The following is a 24,036-nucleotide window of genomic DNA, read 5'->3' on the forward strand; positions in this document are numbered from 1 at the left end:
GAGGCTTCAGCAGTCATGAAGACGCCAGAAAATATTATAGAAACCTCTTCAGACAGCAAACACGTGACTACAAGCACCCATACTTACCAGAACAAGCTCACGCAAAACAAGTTCACCAAGGAATGAATAACTTGTTGTGGGCTGTTCGCTCATTTATAGGGCATCCGGTCACGCCCCAATGACATAGACCCCTCCCTGCTATCAGCTGATTGTGAGACAGCTGCGGTGACATCATAAGTGATGTCCAGTTCCTGAACGGATCGTTCTTTTGAATCGATTGTCTTCAGTGAACCGGATGAGTGGATTCCTCTGAGTGAGCTGATCCGTGTGAAGCAGCTCAGTATAGAATGAATAGGTGTGCGGCACTGTAATATAATTCTAGTGCAGAGCTCAGCTTCTGCAAGCCCTGCCCAGCTCCTCCCTACAACCAATCACATCTGTGAACTAGCTACAACCCTCTAACAGATCTGAGTCACAGCACACTGAGTCTAAAGCCCGTGACACACTGCACGCAAACCTGCGCAGAGCGAAGCAAAGCTGTCCGGCACGGAGCTTTGCGTGCAGTGTGTGAGCTGAGTGCAGGCAGATGATTGACTGCACCTTCAGCCAATTGGCTCGTGCATAACAACCAGCCAGACGTCGCATGCTGACACGCAAATTTATACGTGCGAGCCGATTGGCTAAAGATGAAATTTTTCATCTCTGCACGCTCAGCTACGCGAGCTCTCGCAAGCTGGCGTGCAGAGGAGAAAATTACATGACACACTGCTCGCGAAGGCAGCGCGCCACTGCTCTGCGCTGCTTCGTGTGCAGTGTGTCACAGCCTTAAGACTCCTGAGTCAGAACTGAAAAGTTCGGATCTTGAAATTAATCGGTTCACTTGCTGAGTCGCTGACAAGTGAACCGAAGCTCAGGAGCTGTCTGACTATGACTCTGTTTCAGAGAAGGGGGGCAGCTCCTGGGGATCAGTGCCTTGCCTCAGAGAGGTCACACGTTTGGTTTTATGTCAGACCAGCCATTCTATCACATCAGCCAATGTCATCACTTCTGGTGATGCGCGATCAGCTGACAGTAAAAAGCGTGTTCCTGCGCATGCGCTCTGCATTCTGATGAGGTGATGTCACATTGATAGCGGTCAGATTTGTCCCTAGTGTTTACAGCGTATGGGTGGGAATAACGATAGGATTTTAGTAGCGTGGGCACAGTACCTGTGGTAGTAAATCCAATTGTTATTGCGCTCTAAACACTAGGGACAAATCTGACCGCTACCAATGTGACATCAGCTCATCAGAATGCAGAGCGCATGCGCAGTAACACGCTTTTTATTATCCCACCTGATCGCGCGTCACCGGAAGTGACCACTTTGGCTGATGTGATAGAATGGCTGGTCTGACATAAAACCAAACTTGCTACATCTCTGAGCAAAGGCACTGATCACTGATCCCCAGGAGCTGCACCCCTTCTCTGAATCAGAGTCTTCTGATTCGGATCTTTTATGAAGGGCAGACAGCTCCTGAGCTTCGGATCACTTTCTTGTCAGCCGACTCATCAAGTGAACCAAAGAGCCGATTCATGAATCGGTTCTTTTGAATGAACTGATCCAAATGAACCGATTCATTTGAAAGATCCGAACTTGCAATCTCTAGACATCATCTGCATTGCTCTACGCGTGGAAGGGTGACTGCCTATAGCAGGCAAGGGTCAAGGATGTAGGGGAGGTGACATTTCTAGGACTTGTGTAAACTGAAAGTGCTCATGGTGACATCCAGCGATCTGCAGTGGGTTACATGCCTGGCGTTGGGACAGTGGTAACTAAGGCTAGGTTTAGATGTGGGCAATCCCTGGAGTCGTGATCGCGCACAGTTGTACACAGCGATTGCCACTTCGGTTCAGTACGATCTGCAAAAATGCTGCAAGCACTATCGTGCAGTGTTAATTTGATTGACGGAAATTGTCGGGTTTTTTTTTGCCCGTTTTTCAGTAACAGAAATTAAAACGAAATTAAAGAGTAGTTAATGTGGCGAAAATGATTTGTCCTGTACTAAATTTTCGTCAATGAAATAAAACAAAAACAAAATCATTAATGAGAATCGTTGTCATTGATTCTCATTATTGATTATTTGCATCGCTGCTGCCGCCGTACTGCTCGTCCGTTCTCCTCCCTAGTGGGGTTGGCTGCAGCGGTCTGTGTCCCTTTCAATCCCCGCTGCTCTCCCCACCTGTATCGGCAGAGGCAGCGGGGAGTGAGATACAGACCACTGCAGCTGGCACCAGCATATATAAATAAACAGAAAATATAAGCGTGTATTCTAGACTTTAGATAGGATTAAATCTCAACCCATATTGTATCGCAGCAGCATGTCAAAGCTGAGCGTATCCAAGATCCAAAATATTCCAAAATAATAAATGCACAGTTCACCAGTAAAGCATTACAACCACAAACAGTGGATCTAGCTCAGTGGTGCCATGCTCGTTTACAGCCGCCCGAATCACTACCAGTGTAAAGCCAACAGTCGGCTTTAAACATGTAAATTGACTCCCGGATGCTATAGTCAGGAGTCTACTTATGGGGTCCTGCTGTTGCTAATGCATGGCATACGTCAGCAGCAGCGAAAGGGTTAAACAACAGGCATCTAGGGTCTGGAGTTTTCTATGCTATTGATATGAGTGGTGTCACCATACCAATATCAAAAGCTTTCTAAGGCCCACAGAAATAAGGATGTGTATACCTATCATTATGGCAAGAATTAAAATAGATCACCAAATTATTTGAAAATAGTTATTCCACTTTAAGTAAAATAATCTGCAAGTGGGGTAGAATTAAAATGATAGCTAATTTAAGCAGGACTGGCTGACTCAGTAATTTCAGCCCAGAACTGTTTAATGCTTGTTCACACCATGTCCAGATCATGTCCAGACCAGAACAGTTTTTTCCCGGACCAAAAAAGCATCCCAATGTATCCCTATAGTATTTCTGGGCTCTGTTCACACCAGCGCAGTCTGTTCCAGACCAGACAAAAACAAATACTGCTTGTCTCATTTTCTCTGGTCTGGAATGCATGGAAATGCATAGAAAATGCATGCAAACGCACTGGAATGCACTGGGTTGCAGCTGAATGGCCATTTTAAGCTAAAAGAAAAAAAAATCCAGAATGCGGCAAAATTGCAGTAAAAACGCAAAGCTCCACGTTCCAGATCAGGTCCAGATCTGGCCTGGTAAAGGGTGTGAACCTGGTCTAAAAGAAGTGCCCAGGAACCCCAGAATTTAATTGTGGGATGTGCAGGTAACTCTTATAATAGTATACGCATCTAAAATCAGGAAGCAATTGTACCAATGTAACCTGAATGGAATTACAGCAAGACAACAGTTTGTTATTGAACATATAGGCAGAGATCAGGCCTTCTGGAACAATGTGCTATGAACTGATGAATCAGAGGCAAAATTGTTTAGCCATAGCTACAGTATACACGTTTGGGGCAAACCCAATACAGCATCACAGGAGAAAGACCTCATACTAACTGCGAAGCAAGGTGGTGAAAATATTATGGTTTGGTGTTGTTTTGCTGCTTCAGGCTCTGGGCAGCTTGAGGTCTGGGCAGCTTGCAGTGATCAATTCAACTTAGAATTTTGCATCATGTTATTGTGTGCCAAATAAGAATGTGAGGCTATCTGTCCGAAAGTTGAGGCTAAACCGTAAATGGCACTTTTAACATGATAATGCTCTGAAGCCCACTAGCAAATCCATAAAGGAATGGCTTGAAAAAGAGAAATGGAGGGTTTATGGATTGGCCTGATGATATGCTGATTTGAATCTCATTAAAATGTTGTGGTGGTATTTGAAAGGGGCATTTTATGTAAGGAAACCAACCAACATTGTGCAACTCAAGGAAATATGTGTGGTCACAAATTCACAAAGTCGATATAAAAAACTAATGGCCAGCTGTGTAAAATGCTTAGAAAAGGTCATTTCTGCTAAAGCTTCGGAGGCCAAGGATGCACTTAGTTTTTCCACAGTACACCATTGCACCTACTGTTATTTTTGTTAAATAAATGATGGAAAAGACAAGTTTTCCTTGTGTTCTAATTAAGTATATCACCTTTATCTTTAGGCACTCTTTGAATAAAGATCTAAGGTTTGCCTGTACAAGTATGTTAAATAAAAAGTCAACAACTTCCATGGGGTGTACTTACTTTATCACTTGAATGTACCTGAGGAGAACTGGTTTTATTGCTTTGGTGTGGTAAAGGTGAGCGCATGGTACTGATCTATTAGCCCTCGTTCACACCTGAACGTTTTGTAGCGCGTTCTACGCTCGACGAACGCTCTACAAAACGCTCAAAAATATAAATCCCATTGTATTCAATGGTCTCGTTCCCACCTTGGCGTATTTCCGCCCGTCCCTAACGTTCTACAAAACGGCCCACGCCTGATAAGGTACATGTACTACTTTGGGCCGTTTTGTTGCACGTTTCCATTGGGATACAGCCAAGTAGCCTTCAGGAAACGCGCGTTTGTCGCGCGACTTTTTTAACGCAAATCGCGGTAAAAAAACGTGCGACAGACGCGCATATGCAATACGCCTAGGTGTGCTGAGGGTACGGTTCTTTTCTTTGAAGGGGGAGTTGATTCTGTACTCTTAGATGGCAGAACAGTGGCTTAGTAGTTGGCCCTCCTGCCTTGCAGTTCTGGGGGTCAGGACACTATCTGTAAGGAGTTTGCATGTTCTGTGCTTGTGTGGGTTTCTGGGGTACTCCGGTTTTCTCCCACACTCCAAACACATGCTGGAAGGTCAATTGACTTCTGTCTTAGTTAGCACTATATGCATGTGAGATAGGGACCTTAGATTGTAAGCTCCTTGATGGCAGGGACTGATGTGAATGTAAAGAGCTAAAATTGTTGGGGCTATAGAACTACCTATGGTTGTGTTTATGTAGTTTAGATTGTAAGCCCTCATGGGCAGGGCCCTCCTTACCATCTTGTCTTAAATTGTATTGTGACTGTAATGTCTTCCTTATATTGTAAAGCGCTGTGCAAACTATTGGCGATATATAAATCCTGTATAATAATAATAATAATAATGTAGTTTCTGGTGAATCAGGATACTGTATGTCTTTAATCAGTGAATGATCTTAAAGGATAACTTCACCTTTGATTAAATTGTCTTTAAATAAAGCCCCCTACCCCCTTGGGTGCAGGCAGCCTATACTTATAGTTCTCTTCAGCCCCAATCCAGAATTCTTACCACCAATATGCACCCAGCTGACTCCTCTTGATTATTCATTTATTACTGGTATTTAAATATAGCGCCGACAATTTGTCCAGCGCTTTCACACATTCACATCAGTCACTGCCCTTAAAGAGCTTACAATCAGTGACGTCACAAGGGGGGTGCGGGGAGTGCGGCCCGCACCCGGGTGACACCATTGGAGGGGTGACATGTGCATGTGCAATCTGAAGAGGTTTCATACAGATCCATGACAGTAAGATCCTGGATCAGTGTTGAAGGTAAACATAAGCCCAGGAAATCCGCACTCGGGGGGGCTTTAAGAATAAACCTCACCAAAGGTGAAGTTGTCTTTTAGGAGGTTTGTCCAAAAAAAAAAAGTACTCTTAACATTATGGGTGTACTATTTGTAGCTGAACTACATGTGGCTAGAATAACCATGCTATTGATAGTAGCCAGGCCCTCATGTCATACAGGACCAGAAAAAAAAATCCCATCATTGCCTATCATTATTAACTCCCTAGTCTGTCCCTCCTATATGATTTCAGCAGAAAATCAAACAGTATCCATAAGCTCCTGTATAGCTATCCTTAGGAATATCACCTATAAATGTACTCACGCTTTTGTATCCCTATTCTCAGACTGAAAAATGAAAAACCAGGCACATTGTACATGGTACAATTTGGAAACAGGCATTTACTGACCCACTTATCACAAACCATAGTGTTGAGTGCCGTTATGACAGTGTGCATTGGCATAGAACTCTAGTCAACACAAAGAAAAATAATGCACTTAAATTGAAGAGTCTGACTTTTCAGGTTGAGAGTCAGGGCTAACACGTCACTTGAAATGTAATAGTTGCCTCTCTGGTAACTGCCTGACCTCACATACTATCTCTCTCCAAGTTCTTGAAGTACATAATGTCAAATAATAGAATCTCATAGAAATATGGAAGCTGCTATTACTTTGTTTTTAAAAACGCAGGCATTATGGCCATCACCCTGATCCTTGCTTTACTATCTAGTAAGTCAGTGACCTAGAACAAGGGAAGGGACCCCAAATCAGTGGTGCATTAAGTAGTGAAGAAGGAGGTTGACAACCCTAGAGGTTATACCTTTAACATTCAAATTATGTCCCATGTTGCTATTTCACAGGTTCTCTATAAGAGCAAAATCAAAATCCCTAGGGCTCTGTTACTCCAGGAGCTAGAAGAATGCAAGAAATAAAAGGAAGGATTCAGCTAAAGATGATCTCTATAAAATGTTCATAATATCGAGGAAAGCTCAGAAGTTGCAATTGCTCCTTCTGAGAATGGAAGTTTCCTCTATTTCTGGCAAGGATAGACCAACATAGAGGCAGGAAAGACTCCCACCATGGGCAAAGGCGCACAGCTGAAGCTTTTCCGTTCTTTGAGGACCAGCTTAAAAGAAAACTATAGCCAAACCTTTTTTTGGCTTCAGCTCTCTTGCAGGTCATAGGAGTACATTTACTAATCAGCATATAGCGGGCTAAAGCCAGCAAAGATCCCGAAAACGTTGTCGGTATCCACCCCACTGCATAATTGACAGCTGGCTCTGCATCTCCAGAGCCAGATGTGCCCTCCTCCTCTTTTGTCTGTGCTTCCAGTGAGTGCTGGCGGAACAGAGAGGGGGGATCCCTGCGGGGAGTGGTGACTGACCGCTCGGAAGATGCTGAAAACAGATTGCGGCGCAATAATGTGTTGGTAGTGGGGCTGCCTGAGGGGATGGAGGGCCCAGATTCTACATCCTTTGCTAAATCATTCTTCAAGGAGCTCCTGGACCTCCAATCGGTCTCCATGGCCTATATTGTGGAGAGGGCACACAGGGTCCCTGCTGCCCCCGGCCCCCATTTCTCGTCCGTCTCCTTAACTTCAGGGATAGAGACTTGATCCTTAATATCACCTTTATCTTTAGGCACTCTTTGAATAAAGATCTAAGGTTTGCCTGTACAAGTATGTTAAATAAAAAGTCAACAACTTCCATGGGGTGTACTTACTTTATCACTTGAATGTACCTGAGGAGAACTGGTTTTATTGCTTTGGTGTGGTAAAGGTGAGCGCATGGTACTGATCTATTAGCCCTCGTTCACACCTGAACGTTTTGTAGCGCGTTCTACGCTCGACGAACGCTCTACAAAACGCTCAAAAATATAAATCCCATTGTATTCAATGGTCTCGTTCCCACCTTGGCGTATTTCCGCCCGTCCCTAACGTTCTACAAAACGGCCCACGCCTGATAAGGTACATGTACTACTTTGGGCCGTTTTGTTGCACGTTTCCATTGGGATACAGCCAAGTAGCCTTCAGGAAACGCGCGTTTGTCGCGCGACTTTTTTAACGCAAATCGCGGTAAAAAAACGTGCGACAGACGCGCATATGCAATACGCCTAGGTGTGCTGAGGGTACGGTTCTTTTCTTTGAAGGGGGAGTTGATTCTGTACTCTTAGATGGCAGAACAGTGGCTTAGTAGTTGGCCCTCCTGCCTTGCAGTTCTGGGGGTCAGGACACTATCTGTAAGGAGTTTGCATGTTCTGTGCTTGTGTGGGTTTCCTCTGGATACTCCGGTTTTCTCCCACACTCCAAACACATGCTGGAAGGTCAATTGACTTCTGTCTTAGTTAGCACTATATGCATGTGAGATAGGGACCTTAGATTGTAAGCTCCTTGATGGCAGGGACTGATGTGAATGTAAAGAGCTAAAATTGTTGGGGCTATAGAACTACCTATGGTTGTGTTTATGTAGTTTAGATTGTAAGCCCTCATGGGCAGGGCCCTCCTTACCATCTTGTCTTAAATTGTATTGTGACTGTAATGTCTTCCTTATATTGTAAAGCGCTGTGCAAACTATTGGCGATATATAAATCCTGTATAATAATAATAATAATAATGTAGTTTCTGGTGAATCAGGATACTGTATGTCTTTAATCAGTGAATGATCTTAAAGGATAACTTCACCTTTGATTAAATTGTCTTTAAATAAAGCCCCCTACCCCCTTGGGTGCAGGCAGCCTATACTTATAGTTCTCTTCAGCCCCAATCCAGAATTCTTACCACCAATATGCACCCAGCTGACTCCTCTTGATTATTCATTTATTACTGGTATTTAAATATAGCGCCGACAATTTGTCCAGCGCTTTCACACATTCACATCAGTCACTGCCCTTAAAGAGCTTACAATCAGTGACGTCACAAGGGGGGTGCGGGGAGTGCGGCCCGCACCCGGGTGACACCATTGGAGGGGTGACATGTGCATGTGCAATCTGAAGAGGTTTCATACAGATCCATGACAGTAAGATCCTGGATCAGTGTTGAAGGTAAACATAAGCCCAGGAAATCCGCACTCGGGGGGGCTTTAAGAATAAACCTCACCAAAGGTGAAGTTGTCTTTTAGGAGGTTTGTCCAAAAAAAAAAAGTACTCTTAACATTATGGGTGTACTATTTGTAGCTGAACTACATGTGGCTAGAATAACCATGCTATTGATAGTAGCCAGGCCCTCATGTCATACAGGACCAGAAAAAAAAATCCCATCATTGCCTATCATTATTAACTCCCTAGTCTGTCCCTCCTATATGATTTCAGCAGAAAATCAAACAGTATCCATAAGCTCCTGTATAGCTATCCTTAGGAATATCACCTATAAATGTACTCACGCTTTTGTATCCCTATTCTCAGACTGAAAAATGAAAAACCAGGCACATTGTACATGGTACAATTTGGAAACAGGCATTTACTGACCCACTTATCACAAACCATAGTGTTGAGTGCCGTTATGACAGTGTGCATTGGCATAGAACTCTAGTCTACACAAAGAAAAATAATGCACTGAAATTGAAGAGTCTGACTTTTCAGGTTGAGAGTCAGGGCTAACACGTCACTTGAAATGTAATAGTTGCCTCTCTGGTAACTGCCTGACCTCACATACTATCTCTCTCCAAGTTCTTGAAGTACATAATGTCAAATAATAGAATCTCATAGAAATATGGAAGCTGCTATTACTTTGTTTTTAAAAACGCAGGCATTATGGCCATCACCCTGATCCTTGCTTTACTATCTAGTAAGTCAGTGACCTAGAACAAGGGAAGGGACCCCAAATCAGTGGTGCATTAAGTAGTGAAGAAGGAGGTTGACAACCCCAGAGCTTATACCTTTAACATTCAAATTATGTCCCATGTTGCTATTTCACAGGTTCTCTATAAGAGCAAAATCAAAATCCCTAGGGCTCTGTTACTCCAGGAGCTAGAAGAATGCAAGAAATAAAAGGGAGGATTCAGCTAAAGATGATCTCTATAAAATGTTCATAATATCGAGGAAAGCTCAGAAGTTGCAATTGCTCCTTCTGAGAATGGAAGTTTCCTCTATTTCTGGCAAGGATAGACCAACATAGAGGCAGGAAAGACTCCCACCATGGGCAAAGGCGCACAGCTGAAGCTTTTCCGTTCTTTGAGGACCAGCTTAAAAGAAAACTATAGCCAAACCTTTTTTTGGCTTCAGCTCTCTTGCAGGTCATAGGAGTACATTTACTAATCAGCATATAGCGGGCTAAAGCCAGCAAAGATCCCGAAAACGTTGTCGGTATCCACCCCACTGCATAATTGACAGCTGGCTCTGCATCTCCAGAGCCAGATGTGCCCTCCTCCTCTTTTGTCTGTGCTTCCAGTGAGTGCTGGCGGAACAGAGAGGGGGGATCCCTGCGGGGAGTGGTGACTGACCGCTCGGAAGATGCTGAAAACAGATTGCGGCGCAATAATGTGTTGGTAGTGGGGCTGCCTGAGGGGATGGAGGGCCCAGATTCTACATCCTTTGCTAAATCATTCTTCAAGGAGCTCCTGGACCTCCAATCGGTCTCCATGGCCTATATTGTGGAGAGGGCACACAGGGTCCCTGCTGCCCCCGGCCCCCATTTCTCGTCCGTCTCCTTAACTTCAGGGATAGAGACTTGATCCTTACTACTGCCAGGAGAAAGGAATCGGCGTTGATGTATCACAATGCCACAATAATTATTTTTCCTGATTTCTCCCCGGAATTGCAGAAGAAGAGGCGCATATAGGATCTCTGAATATTTCAGCAATTAAACATGCTAGGACGGTCTCACATTTTGAATTATCCCAGCTCCAGGCACGGGAGGTTGAGTGTGCAGCTGCCCACGCTGAGGTCCAGTCCCCGGGTACACTTCAAGCCTTACTGGGGGTACACAGAGAATTGCTTCTCCATCCGCAGTCTGTGACCCGGACCAATATTACCAAACAGTCTGAAGCTATATATGAGAAGGGTGATAAAAATGGGAAACTCTTGGCGATGCTTGTAGTGAAGCAGAGGAACCACACTGTTGTCCCCTGCATTCAGGTATCAGATGGATCCTTAAAAACGGATCCAGGAGATGTCCTCTGGGAGTTTGTTGCCTTTTATGGGGCTCTCTACCAGCGCATTCCTGATTATAATGCCGACCTACTGGCCACGTTACTGGATTCGGTGGATATACCACGGCTTCCACATGCTGATAGTGAGCTTCTAGTGAGGGGGCATTCTCGGAGGAAGAGATCCTCTGGGCTATTAGTTCATTTGCAAATAATAAATCCCCGGGTCTGGATGGGTTCCCGGCGGAATGGTACAAAAAATATGCTGGGGATCTAGTTCCTAAACTTCGAATTTTATATGAGACCTGTTTACGCTCTGGAATTTTGACCCCCTCTATGTATGATGCTCATGTGGTCTTAATAGCCAAACCAAGCAAGGATCCACTACTATGTTCCTCCTATAGACCCATCTCACTTTTGAATATGGATCTTAAGATCCTCACGAAGGTACTTGCCACGAGACTGTCTCGAGTTCTAACCAGTGTGGTGTCCCCAGACCAGGCGGGCTTCATACCCCATAAATCTACAGATATCAACCTTAGAAGACTATATACCCACACACAAATAGTTCATGATCACCCCGGCTCTAGAGCCATTGTCTCTCTTGACCTAGAGAAGGCATTTGATTCCGTAGATTGGCTGTACTTGCAGGCTGTCCTAACTAAGATGTGCTTTTGCCCTGTTTTCTGTAGATGGATCGAGGTTCTATATAGTCAACCTAGAGCTGCCATTAAAATGAGGGCTGCTCTCTCATCGAGTTTTCCGATCTTCCGGGGCATGCGGCAGGGATGCCCGCTGTCTCTGGGACTGTTTGCCCTGGCGATAGAGCCGATGGCGTTTGCCCTTTGCCAGTACAAGGCGATACAAGGCCTCTGTGTTGGTGGACTCGAGGAGAGGGTAGCTCTCTATGCGGATGACATGATATTGTTCCTCGCTGATATGGGCCCTTCTCTGACGGAGTCCCTTAGTATTCTGCAGATATTCGCCACATATTCTGGGTTGTCGGTTAATTGGAGCAAGTCTCGATATCTACCCCTAGATCCTATAGACCACTCATTGGTTTTGCCCACTGCACAGTTGCATCAGGTGTCCACATTTAAGTATCCGGGACTCACTATCTCTAATTCTGTCTCGGACTTCATAGCACTTAATGTTTGCCTGGTCATCACCCAATTTAGAACCCGCCTCTCAGCATGGAGGAATCTCCCCCTGTCCCTGATCGGCAGAGTCAGGCCAGTAAAGATGAAACTCCTTCCGTTTCTGCTTTATACCCTCCGCAACTCCCCAGTGTGGATCCCCAAAAAGAATCTTTAGAACCATAGACGCCCTGATCTCTGAATTTTTGTGGAACGGGAAGGCGCACAGGATTAAACTGTCAGTTCTCCAACTGCCATGGGGGGAGGGGGGATTGGCGGCTTCCAATTTTTATTGGTATTTTTTGGCGGGACAACTGGCGTTTGCTCATAGGTGGCTCATGGTGGGGGACCCAACTGGGGTATCCCCCAACCTTTTCTTCACATACCCCCTTGTGGAGAAACCCCTCACATAGTCACTTTACAATCATCTTAGACCCGGTAGCCTGGATCTCCAGGAACATACTCACATTGAATGATATAGTCCGTTATGGGGGCCTCAGTTCCTTTGAGAAGTCAGCATACTCATTGCCGTGACTTCTTCCGTTATTTCCAGTTGCGCCATGCCTTCTTTTCCCAGTTCCCTGGTGGCCGCTTGTCCCTTTCCCTCTCTGGGATGGAGTCCCTGCTTTGCACGGAGGAGCTGGTTAAACCCTTGTCTACCATATATAAATTGCTTTTCGCATAGAGGGGGAGGGTCCCTGGAGAGGTGTAGCGGGGCCTGGATGAATGACTGCCCGGACTTGGAGCCAAGGGTCGTGGAGGAGCTCTGGGGCACACCTATGACCACCCTGATCTCCGCAAGGGATAGGTTGATCCAATATAAAATTGTCCATCGTGAATATTACACACCGGCCAGACTTGCAGCTATGCGTTCTTCAGAATCCTCCAAATGCTGGAGATTCTCCTGTGAACCGGCAGACCTCATTCATGTGTTGTGGTCCTGTCCTAGAGTTGAGAACTATTGGAGGGGGGTCATTGAGGTGGCCACGAAACTATTGCAAATTCCCACTGCTATAAATATTCAAATCTGCGTACTGGGCCTCAATGATGATCTTGTCCCCTTGGTGGCATCCCGCACACTGCTAACATACCTGCTGTTCTATGCCAGGAAGCTCCTTATCCTCCATTGGAGGAAGCCGGAGCCACCTGCTCTGGGGGCTTGGCAATCACTGGTCAACTCATCCTTACCATTGCATAACATTACATAAAGCTACTTATGCTAGCAGAGGGTGTCCTCGAACGTTTGACAAAACCTGGTCAGTATGGATGAAGACCGACACTACACTAACGATTTAGGTAATCAATAGGGATGCACAGATACTTTTCGAGTACCAGTGCCGATACTTGGCATTTTCATGAGAACTACCAGGGTTGCAGTGGTTGCAGCTGGCACCTGGCTCTGGCACTCCACCACTGTCCTGAAATCATTAGTCTGCATTGTTTTAGAAAAACTGTCACATGACAATAAACAAAAATGTATCAGTACTCATACTTGTAAGTACTTGGCAAGTACCAGTACTCGTACTCGCAAAACTGGTATCTGTGCATCACTTTATTTATATTTATAAAAACAAAATCGTACATTAAAACAGAGATGTACAAATCCCAGGAGCTCCGTGTGCTCCTTACTAATGACAGCTGCCACCTAATTTTTTTATTTTTCTCTAGTCTAGTCTTGGAGCTCAAAAGTATCGGTACTTGTACTCGTACTTGTACAGAGTACTGTACTTGGTATCTGTGCAACCCTAGTAATCAATCATAGGAGTCTGCTCAGAGTTATTGAATCCTACTAGGAGTGCCTCGCCTGCGGCTTCTGACCTCCCAGAGCAGCCTGATGAGTTAAGTTCTCCATACACCGGCTCTTCTTAACGGCGTGCGGTTGGAGAGCGGAACGGATCCCATCAATTCAGAGATCCTATATGTGTCTGAGGGGTGGGGAAGGGTCATGGCCGGAGAAATGTTAGTACTGTGCTGTCTACTGTTAGATATAATAATCAGCATATGTTATGCTCCCATGTATGCACTTATCTGGGTGCTATGTTGGTGCCCAGATTGTAATGTTAACTGCAAAACTAAATAAAAAGATTAAAAAAAAAAAAAGAAAAAGTTCATTTTACTTTCCCAATAGTTCTCTTTTAATTCAGAAAGTGACAGTTACACTTTGTAATCTGGGCCTTGTGAGCCAGAGGACTTTGTTCCAGCACTGGTCTCTAGCTTTGGTACTTTGAGCCAATGAAGTCAGATCTTCACTCCCGATATGCATTTTTATTGCAAGTCAGTGACTCAGAAAGCACTTGTAATTCTTGCATAACGCAAATTGTATTTAATTTCCTTTAAATAAAATGAGGGCCTTAGGCTATTCTCTAAAGCATATTCTTCCCCCTAATTGGAGGCATAGCGTTCTGTTTAGGCTTTTCTTTTCCCCCCCCATATCTTTATAGGGTAAACATTGTTTTGCAGGTTGAAAAAAAGACAACAGAGAGCGCCTTGTCCTCGTGTAATACTGTTTATTAATCAAGGAACATACAAGCTGTCAGGATTCAGAGCACCCCCAGGTGGTGCTGGAGCCAGGTCCTGCAGTTCCTGTGCTCGCCTGCGGGTGTCTCCAGCAGCCAGGGACTGTAAGGAACCTGCAGCTCCAGTACTCACCTGCGGGTGTGCCCCAGCTGTGACTGATCATCCCATCACCTGGTGCTTCCTGGGAGGGTATTTAGGCCCTCCCTGCAGTCAGGAAGCTGGCTCAGTATTGCGTCGCCTGCACTTGACTGATTCCCATAAACCTGAACCCTGCTTCCTATCTGCAGACCTGTCACCGACCCGGCTTGTTACCCGACCACTCTCTTGGATCCTGTTCCTGTACCGTGCTGCTGCCCTCCTGTTAACGACCCGGCTTGTACCTGACCACTCTTCTTTTATCCTGAGGCCTGCCATATATCTGCAGGCCTGTTACCCCTCCTTGTTGCTTCCCCCTGGCTGTAGGTGTGTGTTTGTCCCAACAGTGGTTTATTACTTCACTGCTAAACCTGTGGGGGGTTGAGGGGGTTTGTAGTTTTGTTGGTGTAGCAAATAAACTGTGTGCATAGAACCCTATCCTGTGTGGGCATATTAATTTGGTCATCCTGCGTGGGTACCTGCATGTGGTGTGAGGACGCCTGTGCATGGTACCCTGACACAAGCTGACATAAAATACTACTCACATGGTAATCACTGAATGAATGGTACTAGGCAGACCCCACACAAAGCTGACTTGCTAGCCGATGCGTTTCAGGGAATATACCCCCTTCCTTAGCTCTGAGTAAGGAAGTCTATTCCCTGAAACGCATCAGCTGGCAAGACAGCTTTGTGTGGGGTCTGCTTTGTACCATTCATTCAGTGATTACCATGTGAGTAGTATTTTGTCAGTTTGTATGTTCATTGATTAATAAAACGGTATTACACGAGGACAAGGCGCTGTTTTGCAAGCAATACTTCTCAGTTGCCTTTTGATGGCAGCCTGCAAACCATTGTTGGAGAATATCATTGGGAGTCTGCTGAGCGCTGTGGTGTGCATTTTTCTTTTTTCTACCTAACTGAATTCGTAAAAGGCTTTTCAAAGGTCATCCAAATTCCCATTAATAGCTGCAGGTTATGTCAATGTATTTTCAATATTTCAAATTTAACATTTTGCCATTTGTTCCCACTGAAAAGCTAGACATTAGCCAGGGTCTCACAAAAATGAGGCAGCAAACATTATTTTATTCAACATGTAACAATTGCAAACAGTATAGAAAGTAGAAGACAGAATTTATTAGAACAGATACTTTGTGGAATATTCAGGGGGTTATGGATGGCTGATGTGACTGTAAAATATACTAGAATGTATAGCCTTATTTTGCTGCCTGAAAAGGGACTTGGGTTGTAGAGTAGTCTATTTTAATAGTGGCACGCTATTAAAAGTGCACCAAGCCCTATTCATAGACTAATATGCTAACATTTTAGTCTCAAAACAGACATCTAGCAGCAACGCAGTCTTCCTCCGTTTGGAGTAAAGCTGGTTACATGTAACAATACTAAGTACTTTTTAAACCTAAATGATTTATATGGGAAGCTGAAGTCAAACACATGAGTAATATTTCTGTGGGAAGGAGTGTATGTACAGTTTAGGAACCCAGTTACATATGTGATGAATCTCTGTTTATTACACGTCCATTTATACGGGAGAAATCTTGCATTTCCTCTTCCATTGCCATCATCTCTGGGTCACCTTCAGTATCTGATGACAGGTCAGAAATGCTGAAGTCAGGCACCTGGTAAGAGGAGATCAGATGAAAATTTTCAACTTATTAGGTCTAATATAATGTTAATCGCATTAATAGTACAGCCACACAAACCAATTTCTAAACTATTCACTATTCATGAATTCACTGTATTCATTAACTAGTTTTATAATGGCGCCTGACGTGTATGCGTTTCCTGTGTTGAGGATACTTACATCCTAAAACATGCATGCCTATATACAGTTTGCTGAATTTGTATAAGATAGGACATTAAAAACCTGATATGTACCTAACCGATAAAGTTCTATTTTATTGTAAATAATCTCATCTAAAACTAAGCTGGCCACACTGTACAATTGATGCCACTGCTAAAAGGAAATTGTATAAGCCTCTATTTAAGAGTCAAACTGATTTACAGTCTCAGGCCCCCACCATACACCCATGTAAGGCCCAAAATTATCTACATTTGAGCCTCTGCACTACATGGTTAATAAATCTATTTCTGTACACTCAAAAGTTAAGCTGGCTAAAAAGTTTTAATTAAAAGTCCAAGACCAGCAGTATTACCAAGACTTAAAGCTTTGAGTATTGGAAAATATATTTTAAAAACGCATGGTAAATCTTGACCACTCATTTCTTTTATTGTAGCAGTGTGTAACAGAAGCAGCAACTTAGCATTTGTTGTCTTGGGCAAGTCTCATTTTATTTTCTGTGTTTCTCTGGGTGTACAACCAGCAGGAAAGATCCCGAGTGGGGGGTCAAAGTCTAACACATGGGCATGGTTGTACAAGCCAAAAACAAGCAGTCCATTGCAATTCTATTTCTACAGATCCTACAAGAAAAAAAATGGTAGAGACTACACTTTTCACTAACTTACTGGATCAGTAGAAGTAGATGTGTCTAAAAGCCCTGAAAGAGTTGCTTTTATAGAAAGCTAAGAAAATACTCGTCTATAGAACAGGAAGGGGGTGTGACATCTACACCAGGATGTGTGGGTGCACATTACTTCCAGGCAGCCTTGTCATTAGCATGGGACATCTGACAAAAGAAAGTACCAACTGCAATTTTGTACTCCAGCACCCAGTGTTACTGTGCATTGTGGAAGTGAAAATTAAAAGCACCAAAGACCCACCAACACATGTACTGAGCAGGGGGTGCGAATGGGCCCATAGGGAATCATAAACAAACATTACTCTTACAGCGCTACACTTGCAGGATCCTGCACTTTCAAGTCTCAAACGCATGCATCTCCCCCTCTAGCCACTAACTGTCCTTCAGAGGTTCTAGTGACCGAGTAGCCAACAACTTGAACCACAGCAAGCCCCAAGGGGGGGAGACACACTGCCATCAATAGCAGCAGGTATAGCTCAATAAGGAGTGAAGTTTAAAGTCACCCACAGACCTATGGCAAGTATTCTTGTTGTATGGTATTTTTAAGCAACATCACTTTAAGCAGACAAACAGGTCTTGTCTTCCATGTTTTGGCTCACATTCTGAGCCAAGACCAGCAATAAAAATCACGCACCAGTATAAGAGTATAGGGATTGCTCCTTCCCACCATTACACCATTTACTTGCCAAACCAAGGCTGTTAAACTGGGTGTCATGAAGAAACTAGCAACTGAACGCATTTTAGTAGGTGTTCACCTAATACAGTGCTCTGCCAGATAGAGCTAGTGTGTGCGCACGCACATGCAAGAAGATTCGATGAAGCACTTGGCACAAAAATGTACAACCCTTAGAATACTGTTAACAGTCTAAGCCTGAGATTTTTTTAGTTCACCTTCACATAAGAAATGCAAGCAGCACTATAGCAGTCAAGTGAAACTGACCTATAGTGCCAATGTTAACATGGAATGCACAAACACCCAAACTTCTTTGCCCTTAGTCGCATAGAAGTCAGCTAGTATGTGGTGTGTACAGCAAGTTTTGCATTGCTTAAGCAGCTTTGACTTCAATAGCTTCAAACTTTAGTAGTATGGGAACTAAAGCAGTTATCAGGCCTTCAAAGCTTGTCACGCTAGACTGTTGGAAACCTGGCAGCTTGTTGAATGTATTATGGGTCAGTAATTTGTATTGAAGCCAGAGACAAGGAAAGTAACTTTAAGGTTAGCAAAGGGGCCTTCTTAAAAACACATTCCAATGTATAGTAGGTTTGCATTTTAACTAAACACCAACTCCCCCTGGGGTCAAAAAAAAATATTCTGCCCCGGGCGCCCATAACCCTGGTTACACCACTGGCTGCTTCCTACCAATCCTAGGTCAGGTTTTATGGCACATAAAAAGAGACACACAGCACATTTCTATGTACAACATTTACGTAGCAGATCCATTGCATCCTGGTATGCAGAGTGAACGGCAGGTAGTTTTAAAGCATATTACTTATAGCATGGGCAAGAGGAAAGTCATCGACAACAGCAAGTAATGCAAAATATTTATTAAATGTACAAAACAGCGACAGTGAACGGATTGAACAAAAACCACACATACAGATTCCACTAGGGCACAAGAGCTGAAAAGGTAGCATGCATTGGCCCATGTTAAAGGCCAAACTTTGAAATGACATACATTCTTGCAGTGCTATATGGCCTCAGTTGGAACAAATGAATCCGACAATACTTTAGATCAGTTCAAAACTACTTTGTGAAAACTACTTTGTGAAATGGATTAAGTGCAAAGTGACTCCTGAGATTGAAGCAAATTCATTCCTCTTTACTGGTTGCGTCTGCCCCAGCATCACCTTCCTCCCCACGTGGACCAGCCAATGAGTAAAAGGGACCTACCAGCCAGTTTAGAGGAGTGTTGTTAACCAAAAAGTCCATCACGTCATCCATGGAAGCCTTAATTTTTGTGAGCTTCTCTCTGCTGGTATGGATTAGGCTGTCTGATACTTCTTTATAAGAAGAGGCAGAGAGGAAGTTCTGGTATACATCTGCAGCCATGGTACTAACACTCTGGGCTTTGTTCTGGACATTTTGAGGAAGGCCTTGGACACTTGAAACCAAAGACAGACATGTAGTTTGTAGTTGGCGAGTCAGATTTCGTGCGATGGTTAGAGTGCGGGATTCAATTTGCTATGAACAGAACAAAAATATATGTTAACTCTTAATGCAATGAAACCCATGGCTCAGTACATCATGTAGTGCTGGAAATGGTACTCACCTCAGTACTTTCAGACTCTCCATTAGTTTGCTGTCCTGTGCTCTTGGTCCATTCCACCCACTTATTGTACAGTGTCTCCTGTGCATCATTCATGTTCTTTCTGGCATATTCAATCTTAAAAACCAAGATACCCAACATTGTTAGCATTATAAATGCAGGCAGAACACTAAATTTGCAGATTTAATTATGCAGGGGGTGGTGGGGATGATAAAGGACCCAGTAATGTCAAAAGCACACATCAACCATTAGCTACATAGCAAGTGTAGCTGGTCAAATAATCTTTTGCTTTTACCACAATACGCACGAGTCGTTTCCCTGCCTAGGAGGCAGGTAGATAAGCTGTCCCATTACAAGACTACATACTTCTCTGAATGGAGCATACTTCTCTGAATGGAGTAACAAGACTCCAGTCTCCCAATTCAGCACCTAGAGAGTCAAGTTCCCAATCACCAGGCCACAGTTGCTCTTCTGGTTGTGGCCATGGGTCACTCATGTAGAAAACCCAACACCATTAAGTACAGAATAAAACCCCTCTGACAATGTAAGCTGTAGAACTAACTCTTTAGAAGACATGCTGCTAGTTTGTTCTTGTTAGAATATATGAATGCTATAAATGTTTTAACACAAGCATGCTACAGATGTGAACTAACCAGGTCAACAGTGGTCTGAAGTTGAGTAATGGCCTCCTGACTTTTGCATTTTGCATCCCTGAATCTTGTCAAGGCTTGTTGGTAAGCACGCTTGCGGGCCTTAGTGGAGAGTGATCCCAAGCGAACATAGTAGCTTGCTTTCTCTGTTGATACCTCAAACCCTTCTGTTTTTGCACCCTCAGTTGCTAAAAAGGAAGACACATTAAAAACAGGTTAAAGTTAGATTTTAAAGGCAGATAATACAAGTAGGGAGTTGGTTGCCCACAGCCATTACAGCTTGAAGCCAGAAGACTCTGCATTTGGTTGGTTTCTTGCCATGAATAGCAAACAGGAACTGTGGTAAAACCATTTGGCAAGAGTGCAAATGTTATAAAAAACACTGCCAGGGGGTGCTCCACAGTTGCAATTTGTATTATACAATGAATGTAGAAACCCAAACACCCATAGAAAGATCAGATTGTCCCAGTCTGAGTTTACCAAATGTCTAAAATGATTTTCACAATAGGCCAGTAACTTCAGAACACTACCTCAATTACCCCACTACCTGATTTAAGGTGGCAAAGTGTCAGGTCAGCGGCAAAGAGGTTAACATTAGCTACCCCAACACAGTAGTTAAGCCTTTGTAATTAAGGCTAGTACTTACCTAGTTCTTCATCAGTTGGTGGCAGATATTGTTCCAGAAGAGTCTCAGACTTGGTAAGCGCAGTATCAACACCACTGCTCATCCTACGCACAGCTCCGCTCCCAAGAACAGTGTTAATGCTTCCATTTACAACAGCCTTGGTCATCTCCACACTGCCACACACAGCTCCCTTTGTCTTATCAACCACTCCGGTTATGCTCTGGATCACAGCATCTTTAGCATGGATCACAGCATCTTTAGCACCAACAACCACGCCAGAGGCATTAGCAACAATCTAAAAAGGAAAAGAGTACATTTTAGTCACAAGAGTTCTTCCACTGGTTTATTACAGACAGCAAGACAGTATTTGGGATAATTTTACAGTTTAGCAAACCCAGCATATGACTCTCAGAAAGCAGATAAACCACCACATAGATAGCCAGGCAGACAACAGTACAAAGTTGCATTTTAGTTTGGCTTCAAAAATTGTAGAGCGGCATGAAACCATATCAACGTCTTCCAGTGTAAGCATAACGGTTTTGAATGAAGAAAACCCAGCCTATAGTAGGCTACTGCTGCAGCCAGGAAAGATCCCAACAAAATTAGGATTGACCACGCTACCGGACTGCCTCTAGGATGTAGAGCCAGCTGTGCCCACCTCCTTTCCGGTCTATCCCTCCAGTCAGTTCTGGAGGATCAGAGGAATCCCTGCAGGGAGCAGGGCTGTTTCCACAGAGACTATAACAAACGGCTCATCACTCAGTTTGTGATCACTAGAGCCAACAGTGTCTCATGTCAGCTCCAACTAGGGAACGAGTTCATTTCTCTCCCCCTTCTTTAATTATGGAAGTCACTGCTTGTTTCTGAAGGTCCATAGTCAAATTCTCATGTTTAAAAAGCATTTAAATTAAACATTTGAACATGTAAGGGTTAGCATCCATGTAAGGTTTTTATTGCCAACTGTGTCCATGCTGGGGAGATTAACCCTCCCATTTTCTGGGGAGGGGCAGAATGGAAGCATTGGGTGCTTCAATACTTCCATCTCAAAGAGTTATTTTTATATTCGTATACCCAAAAATGCAACTATATTACAGTGTAAGCTTTTGTTAGTCTGAGCATGAATTTCTCAAATCAGTAGAGGGCACAATGTAAGAGCCAGCCGGTAATGATTACTGATTAATGATCAGCTTATTACTTGTTCTAAACTACAGGAGTGTTTAAGTAGCGGCAACACTTACCTTGTCACTAGGCTGATACAAAATAGGCAGTCTCTCTTCAATCTTATCAAGTCCAAGGCAAGCAAGGTTGTTCGCTATGGCAACTACAAGATGGAAAGGGGAAAAGATTTAGTCTGATGCAACAGTACACTGCTCTGCAGTAAAGTTCAGGGTGACTACTGAACAACACTGTCTAGCTACATGACATTTCACCTACTTCCTACAAAAGCCGCTAGGAAGCCAAGCCGTCTGGCTCTGCAGGGTTTACAGCTACAGAAAATACTCATTTCTGCCAGTTAGATTTTTAGGAGACTGACTGGATTTGCTTCAAATTGCATGCTTAAAACATTTGACCATGAACATTGTCAGATCTATGTGATTGATCTAGCATCAGAAGTTTCACTAGCACTAATCTACATAAACAAAGTTACAGCAAAAACTGTTTACTGGAATAGTAAGAAAACACAGGAAATATCAGTTTCCATTGCTGCCTTCTGAAAATACCCATTGCCAGGGAATTCCTAAAATTATTATAAGGCAAGCCTTTAGATCAACAGTTTTTTTTTATCTCCTGATAAAGTTCTGAAGCCATTGGAGCAATAAGACATTGGAACCAATCTTTAGAAGTCATGTCAGAAGTCTCCACACTGTAGCAGTGCTCAAATGAAACTATACTAAACTACACAACCAGTTACATTTTTAGAAAAAGAAACATACTTTGAGGTTCCAGTTTGTATCCCAAAGACAAGACAGAACTGCACGTCTGTATAACCCTATACGATTACACTTAGAAATGGTGCAGACCCTCACATTTAGAGTCAACATGTAAATAACCCCTTCAGAAAATCTGAAGAGACCAAAATGAGTTCAGCAGTTAAACTAAACGTCAACTTTAAAGCCTTATAGACAGTGCCAGTAACCTAGCCTCACAATAAGTGGCCACCTCCCAAACCAGGTTTCATCCATCCATTTTGCGGTAAATAGTTGCCACCCTCCAGAAGGGACAGTGGCAGTGTCATGAATTCAGAGATGATTTGAGGATCTACAGCTGAGTGATACACAAATAAGTTACATTTGTTAATAGTTAGGGTGATCAAACGCATTTAAGATTTTTAACACCCGAGTTTAGTGTCACTTTAAAAAAGGAGAACTATGAGGAGAGTGCTTTTCACTCCTCATAGTTCTAGCCGACCTGTGACAATGAGACTGTCACAGGTCGGCTCAGATCGGGAGGTGAGCGAACACATACCAGCGCTCGCTCACTTCTCCATTCTGTCACAGCTCTCTGCCGTGACAGGGGAGGGGCTGGATTCCCCCCTCCTATCCACCAGCGCTGACTGGCAGATCGGACGGGGAGGGTACAGCTGGCTCTGCCTCTAGATAGGCAGAGCCAGCTGTCACTCATGCAGCTGGGCAGATCCAGACATAAAATTGTCGGGATCCGCTTCAGCGTCTCAGTATACTGTGGCGTCTCAGTATACCGCGAGCTACAGCTATACTGAGCTAAGGTTGCTAGTTTGCATCCTCCTGTTACCCCAAGGAGAACTATGGGGAAAAGCCTTAACGCCAAAGTTCTCCTTTAAGCTGACAAAGACCCACATGCACTTACATCTCTTATCTTCAAGCGATCTACTCTATACAGAATCTGACTTATGGTGCATGTATAATTCTGCTCCAAACATCTAGAAAAACCAAGCATTTATTTATTTATTTTATAGGCATGTCATGTGATTTGGAACAAACAGACAGTTCCTCAAATAGGACTGCAAAGGGGGAAATACACTAAGCTTTTAAATAAAGAGCTTTCCACTACAGCTTTTAGAAGCACAAGGACTTGTGGGGGTGTAAACCTATAGAGAACCAGCCCCAGCTGATAATCATGCCACTCTGAAATACTAGTAATCCCAGCCTAAAAATCGGAAAAACCGACTTTCTTCATAAAAAGAGCCATTGACAAGAAAAGAGGATAAAGGCGGTAGGAAGATAAGAGTATTAGGCTATGACAGCTCACGGTAGAAGCAGCCAGTCTAGTCCCAGTTACCTGCTGCTGCTGTTGCTGCTCCACTAGCTCAGCCATAGTGTTCAACCTACAGGATAGAAACAGTACATTAGGGATGGAGGCTTCAGCAGTCACCCATGAAGATACCAGAAAATACCATATACAACCACTACAGACAGCAAACAAGTGACTACAAGTGCCCATACTTACCAGGATAAGCTTGACCAAAACAAGAATTTATTATTTTTTTTAAAATCACACGTTTACTAGTGATGTCCAGTTCCTGAACAAATCGTTCTTGTGAATCGATTGTCTTCAGTGAACCGGATGAGTGGATTCCTCTGAGTGAGCTGATCCGTGTGAAGCAGCTCAGTATAGAATGAATAGCAGAGCA

General features: G+C 43.7%; 1 protein-coding gene across 1 annotated transcript; it reads right to left on the minus strand.

Moving 5' to 3' along the window:
- Positions 1–15,859: 15,859 nt before the first annotated feature.
- On the minus strand, positions 15,860–23,720 carry LOC108787339 (perilipin-2-like). The gene is made up of 8 exons (XM_018556864.1): positions 23,685–23,720; positions 22,361–22,406; positions 21,665–21,747; positions 20,448–20,721; positions 19,805–19,989; positions 19,155–19,268; positions 18,776–19,066; positions 15,860–16,023 (listed from the first exon to the last, which is right to left on the minus strand). Exons 1-8 carry the CDS (start codon positions 23,718–23,720, stop codon positions 15,889–15,891), a joined length of 1,164 nt encoding a protein of 387 aa, XP_018412366.1. The 3' UTR covers positions 15,860–15,888.
- Positions 23,721–24,036: the final 316 nt, after the last annotated feature.

This window comes from Nanorana parkeri, unplaced genomic scaffold, assembly GCF_000935625.1.
Source record: "Nanorana parkeri isolate BGI_ZX_2015 unplaced genomic scaffold, ASM93562v1 scaffold256, whole genome shotgun sequence".
Classification (NCBI taxonomy): Eukaryota; Metazoa; Chordata; class Amphibia; order Anura; family Dicroglossidae; genus Nanorana; species Nanorana parkeri.